At 54.8% G+C, this 6,592-nt stretch overlaps 1 protein-coding gene across 1 annotated transcript; it reads right to left on the reverse strand.

Moving 5' to 3' along the window:
- Positions 1 to 707: 707 nt before the first annotated feature.
- On the reverse strand, positions 708 to 2,199 carry LOC101536223 (EKC/KEOPS complex subunit LAGE3-like). The gene is made up of 3 exons (XM_058658985.1): positions 1,854 to 2,199; positions 1,425 to 1,553; positions 708 to 1,016 (listed from the first exon to the last, which is right to left on the reverse strand). Exons 1-3 carry the CDS (start codon positions 2,084 to 2,086, stop codon positions 884 to 886), a joined length of 495 nt encoding a protein of 164 aa, XP_058514968.1. The 5' UTR covers positions 2,087 to 2,199; the 3' UTR covers positions 708 to 883.
- Between the last annotated feature and the right edge of the window lie 4,393 nt (positions 2,200 to 6,592).

A 6,592-nucleotide genomic window follows, 5' to 3' on the forward strand; every position in this document is an offset into this window, starting at 1 on the left:
CTACTTGTGCACGTGAGAACCAGATGTGGGGACCAAACCCTATTGTGGCTGTTAGGAGTGGGCCCAATGAGCCTACTCCACCTGATCCCCTACCTGAGGGAACGCTACATGGATCTCCAGTCTGGCCTTGGGGTACGTGTTGTGGGGGCAGGGGTGCCCCTGTTGCTGACTTGGATAAACTAACAACATACTGGGATGCTCATGAAGACGGGTCAGCCGGCCTCTCTGTTTCAACAGAGGACCTTGAGTGCCTCTCGGGAAGGTGGAAGGCAGAGCAGGCTGAGCAACGCTACAGGCCAAATTCTCTGCCAAGCATCTGAGGCTATGGACGTACTGAAACAGTCATAGGCAGCTGGCAAGTCTGGGAAGTGGCAACTCACACCTGTCACAAAGAAGCCCATACTATGTCAGAACAGTTGGAGACGACTCAAGTAACAGCCTCAGGACATTCTTCCCCCATCAGGGCCCCTTGGATGAAACCAGGGGACCATCTCTGTCCCCTAGCACTGATGTGATCTGGCAGCAAGGAGGACAACACCCGTCGCCCCCCTCCCGACATTTGCAAATGTCAACATAAATGCTGAGTGACTGGAGCCAATGTGTTGCTGTCTTGTTGGATGCTCTAAATTGTGTTTCGGTACCCGCTACATCTCCTTGGACCTGTGGACTAAGGGGAGGGTGTGGACGCACGGTGACTGGGAAGAAACTCAAAGTGACAGCACAAGGCCGGCCTTGTTTCCAGCACTAACCAACAGGTATCAAGGCAAATGGGGAGGGGTGGGGAGCACCAAGGGCCACTCCAAATAAACAATTAAGCTCTCCCTCCCCCAACATGCAGTGGCTACTACTACAGTAGTAGCCAGGCCAGGCCCGGGGTTAGTCCTCAGAGCCTTCTGCCATTTTGAGCCTTCCCCTCGGACCCAAAGCGCTGCATGGCTTGCATCACCAGGGACAGCTGGTTGATCAAGGAGGTGATGGACATCTGAAGAAGACCAGGGTTTTCGGCAGCTATGCGGCTAGAAGGGAAGGGAAAGCAGAATCATCCAAGAGAGGCACGTCATGGGCCAGCGGCCTACGTCCCACCGCCCACCCGACTCACACCCCCGTGCACTTGTGCACCACACCCCCGGAGACGTAGCACTGAAGTGTCTTCACGTGCTCCCTGGAGGGCGCCTCTGTTGGAGCCTGGCTCCACCACCTGCTGCGGCTTGTCCCTGCCTCCGCTTCACCCCCGGAAACGGCCCCACCTCAGCCTCACCCCATCCCCTCAACGGTCCCATGCCAGCCAGCCCCAGCCTGGCCCCACTTGGGCCCCAGCACCACCCTAGTCCCGCCTCGGCTCGGGCCCAGTCCTGGCCACACTTCGGCCCTGGTCCTGGCCCCATCCCAGTCTCACCTCAGTCCCAGCCTCTTCCAGAACTTACATGACCATCTTGTTGCCAATCAGTGTGAACTGCCGGCGCACCACCCCTCTGAAGGGGTGGGTATCTGGAGCCAGGTATCGCAGGGCGATCTCGGCGTCCGTGATTGACGGGAATGACACCGTCAGGCGACTGAGGAGATGTGGTCAAGGCGACACTGGGCTCTAGATATGGCCGCCCTTCATGCCTCGCAAGGCTCCTCAGTGTTTCTTAGTGCCGTGCTCCCCCTCAGCACTTGCGGCCGCCATTTTGGGCTGGAGCCCTCAGCCTACCTCCTCCCCAGCCCCACCCCGCTCCCCCACCTCCTCTGCCCACAGCTCAACCTTCTCTGGCCTGCCTGAGGCTCCCCTCAGCCCCACTCGATGCCACCCTGTCACAACCCGACGTAGGGGGAGGGAAGCGGGGGTGGGAGGGCACTCCTTGAAAGGATACAACTCCCGCACTTGGCTTTCCTGGCCCTGTGCGGCGGCGGCTGATGCCTGGGCTGAGGCGGAGAGCTCTACACCTTGCCCAGGGGCCTGCAATGGCCCCTCGGCCTGTGGAGCTGCTGCCCCCTCAGCAGGGCGCTCAGCTCCGCAGTCGTACCGCCTTCTGGAACGCCCAGGGTCACCGCCCTGGCCGTCTGTGCCTCCTGTACCACCTGAGCCCTTGCCAGCCGCCTGCATGGTGCCGCTGTCCTCCCACTGAAGTGAAGGATGCCCACCTCCTGGAGTCTGCCAAGGGAAAGAAGCTGCGGCGAGCAGCCCCACGCCAAGCCCCGCCTCCTCTCCCACAATGCCAAAGGGGTGCTCCCCGCGCTTGCGCACACTGGTTCCCAGCAGATACACACCGTGTGCTGAGCACGCGCTGCCACCCAGACGCCCCAAGAAATCGCATCAGCCCTGTGGTGCACCTGGCTCCTCGCAAAGTCCTGCCACTGGGAACTGAGTCATTTTCCGCCAAATCTGCCACAAGGGTATGCTGCTGCCAGCATCACCTGTCACTGACGGCTACCGCAGCTATGGAGCTGGCCGGAGTTTGCGTCAGAACCCACGCCTCACTCCTACTTCCTGGAGGACAGGAAGAGGGGTTGTAGATCCGATACGTCATCAGGGCCCTGGAGCCCTGGCGGACCAATGCTGCGCTTGGGCCGACATTTCCTCTCCTAAAAAGCACGGGAGCACCACCCACTCCGGTGTCCGCGTCAGCAGGGGTATAAAAGCCTTCAGCACGCTTTGTGTGGGTTTTCGTCTCCGTGGTTCCCCACGTCTCTCTGCCTTTTGGTTGCGTGGAGAAAAGACCTGGGAACGGACTTTCCCCCAATAAAGGCCTCTTGTCAACACCTGGCTTTTTTCTTTCCCTGGTGCTCAGCGAGCCTTAGTCACCTGCTTTCCCACCTCTTGCGTGTCCTGGTCCCCAGGCCTGAGGTTCATGTGCTCACAGGATCTGTCAGTGCTGACACAGAAACTCACATTGCTGAGCCTTTCAGAGACCAGGAAGGTAGCACGTCTCACCTCAACCGGCTGTCCAAATCATGTGCTAGTACATGGAACTGGCCACATCTACACCACCCCCAGAATGGCTGGGGCCCTCGTCTGTGCAACTGGGCACGCAGAGGGATCTGTTCTGAGTCTCTAACCTGCTAGCCAGCCCCGCTCCCTTTTGTCCTCAGCCAGCATCCCAGCGGACTAGGTGAAGGGGACGCAAGCACGTTCATTCTGGAGCCCTTCCTGATCCCATCTGTAAGGGATTGCTGTCGATTTCCACGGCCTCTTAGCTTCCCATGTGGCAGTACCAACAGATGCCGCATCTCCCCAGTTTTGAGGGCCTCAGACACACTGGGCGTTGCCACATTGTGTAGCAGCACCTCCTTCTGCTGTACGTGATCAGGACCCTCCAGCCCAGGTAATACAATTGAGACCCTTTGTGCTGGGGACCCAGCGGTACCAGCAGTCCCAACTACCCAGAGAAATGACTCAAACCCACCTCAGTAGGGAGGCTGTATGGTGACTTTAGGGCATCCATGCAGCGTATCGCTGGCACAGACCACGCAGGGTATTGCTGGCGTAGACCACAGCAGGCTGGGGGCAGCTGCACCTGTGGGAACAGCCTCTATTCTGGAGAGCTAAACGTGCCTCCCCCTGCATAAGAGAAACATCCAGTACACCCGGCACCGACTGGTCCCCCTGGAGTGATGGGGTTGCACATCAGTGGTCGTACCCGGGTCAGCCTTGGTGAGGTGAAGGCCACATTGCGTCGTGCTTCCCGGGGTGCTTCGCCACTGGGTTATGCTGCCCTTAAAGCTGCCCAGGATGGCAGGAGAGAGCTCAAGGGAAAGCAACAAGGGAGGGGTGTCTCCTGAGGCGGGAGGAGAGCACAGCAGGTACCACTGCCTTCTCCTTGAGTTGCTCCATCCCACTTGGGGCTGCTCGCAGTGTGGCAGAGTGCCAAGGAAGGCAGGGCAGAGACATTAGTTCCTGGGGTGCAGAGAGGGAGGAGGAAGCCCACAGGGTGCCCAGGGAGCCTAGGCAGCAGGAGGATCAGCCCTGTTGTAGAGAGAGATTGAGTGGGTGCTGGTCCACGGGCCGCCCATGTGGGCATTGGTAATGTGTCTCTGCATCCATGCACAGGCCTGTCCACTGGAGGAATCCAGGAAAACAAAGGTCAGCGCACCCCGTCTCCAAGGAGGGTACAAAAAAAGCAGGGCAGGGCCCCGTGGCTGGGAGGGCTCTTCCCCAAGGAAGCCTGTCACGGAGAAAAGTCACCCAAGAGGGCCCAGCCCTGGGGCTGAGACCCAACACGCCTCGTGCTCTGACTTGTCCCAGCATGTATTTCCATTGTGCAGGACGGGCCTGCAGGTAGCAGCCTGGAGCACATGCCACGCGGCCACCTTGATCTAGGCCTCGGCATGGGCTGAGGAGCCAGACCAGGCCTGTGTCCTTCGCTGGTAGCCTGCTTGAGTCCTTCCTTTCTGTTTTTTTTTTTTTTTTTTTTTTTAAGATTGATCTGTTTTTATTGGAAAGGCAGATGTACAGAGAGAAGGAGAGACAGAAAGATCTTCTGCCTGCTGGTTCACTCCCCAAGTGACCGTGACCGCCCGAACTGAGCGACCTGAAGCCAGGAGCTTCTCAAATCTACCATGGGTATAGGGTCCCAAGACTTTAGCCCATCCTCTACTGCTTTCCCAGACTGTAAGCATGGGACCAGCTGGATGGGAAGTGGAGCAGCTGGGACATGAACCAGCGTCCATATGGGATCACGGGCGTGTAAGGTGAGGATTTAGCCACTGAGCCATTGTGCCAGGTCTGAGTCCTTTCTATTGATTCTGTAGGCCAGCTTACCTCAAATAGCATCCTTGAAGCACTGCAGCAATGACTGAGACACGGTGTCAAAGGTACCACACCCACACACACTCACACATCCTGGAACACCAGCAACAACCTGAAGATGAGATGCATGGTACGTGCCTTCAGAATACTGGGAACAGTGGGGCTTCCCACAACCTCACAAATGGCATGCACAGCCATCCCACATAACTTCCTACTCAGACTTCAGATTTGAAGCTGGCTACAACACCACTGTCGCAGCAGCCATGGGACAGTTTACTCCTGCTGCCTTTCCTAGGTGCTAACGGTTAGATTGTCACTCTGGCACGCAGCAAATGCACTTTTCAACCAACACAACGTACCTCTGACCTCAGATTTATTTTTTTCTTTCCAATCCAGTCTTACTTTGGCTGCATGTTTTTAAACAAAAAAATTGTTTTTAAATTTATTTGAAAGGCAGAGTTGAGAGAGAGAGAGAGAGAGAGAGAGAGAGAGAGAGAGAGAGAGAAGAGGCTGAGACCTTTCATCTACTGTTTCACTCCCCATCTGGCCAATCTGAAGCTGAAAGCTAAGAGCCAGGAGCCTCCTCCAGGTCTCCCACATGAGTGCACATGGGTACACAGGCCCAGGCACTTGGGCCGTCCTCCCCTGCTTTTCCAGGCGCATTAGCAGGGAGCTGGATCAGAAGCGGCGCAGCCTGGAGGCTTGGCAGCTGCTGGGCCACAATGCCGGGCCCCTCTGACTGTATTTACACGTAAGCAAGGAGTGCGTGAGTTTCACTTTTATGGTTGGAAGTGGGTATATCAGAGTGCCGATCTAACATTTCTTCTTTTGACTGATCCATACAAATTGTGTTTATTCATGCATTAACATGTGATATTTTGATACTATACACATTGTGCAGTCAAGCTAAGCCTAAACATCCCACACTTGATCTTAGCCAAAAGGCCGAGAAGCGATAAGCCTAAACATCCTAATATCCTCAAACATTTATCATTTCTTTATGTTGAAAATAATCTACTGTAACTTTTCTCAGAGAAACATAAATGGCTTGTTAAAATTTTATGTGATCACGTTCCTGTCTATCAAGAAGCACATGTTAACCCGTCCTTCCTGGTCCCTCCTTTCCCCTGCTGACCCCAGCGTCTGGCAACAACCACTCTACTCTCCATTTCTGTGAGATTGCCTTTGTGAGACACCACACAGCTGTGAGATCAAGTGCTGTTTGTCTTTCTGCACCTGGCCTCCTTCTCTTAACTTAATGAGATCCACTTGCATTCATGTTGTGGCAGATGGCAAGATGCCATCCTTTTGTTGTGGCTGGGTAGTATTCCACTGTGTGTTTGTACCATCATTTCTTTTTTACCCATCCATTGGTGGGTGGACACTTAGGTTGTCTTTCGTTATTTGACTGTTGAGTGAAGGACTGCCATAGACATGGGAGTGCAGATGTCGTTGGGGAGCCAATCAGAACTCGTTTCCCACACACTGGGGTTGCTCATCATATGGTGATCTCGTTTTAGGTGTCCTGAGGAATCCCTGTACTGTTTTCTATAATCAATGTTTCTGATTCTTGTGCAAGAGCTCTGGTTTTCCCATGGTCTTCCCAGCGCTTTGTTTCTTGCTAATGGCCTAATTGAAGTGAAGTGATACCACATCATCATTTTGTTGTGTGTTTCCCTGATGATCAATCATGTTCAACACTGTTCCCTGATGGCCATTTGCGTGTCATTTTGGAGAACTGTCTTTCTAGATGTACTGTCTTTTTTAGTTGGATGATTTGGAGTCTTTCTTTCTTTCTTTCTTTCTTTGCCATTGAGCTGTTTGAATTCCCTGTGTTCCAGATATTAATCCCTGTCAGATATG

The sequence above is a fragment of the Ochotona princeps genome, chromosome X, assembly GCF_030435755.1.
Source record: "Ochotona princeps isolate mOchPri1 chromosome X, mOchPri1.hap1, whole genome shotgun sequence".
Lineage (NCBI taxonomy): Eukaryota > Metazoa > Chordata > Mammalia > Lagomorpha > Ochotonidae > Ochotona > Ochotona princeps.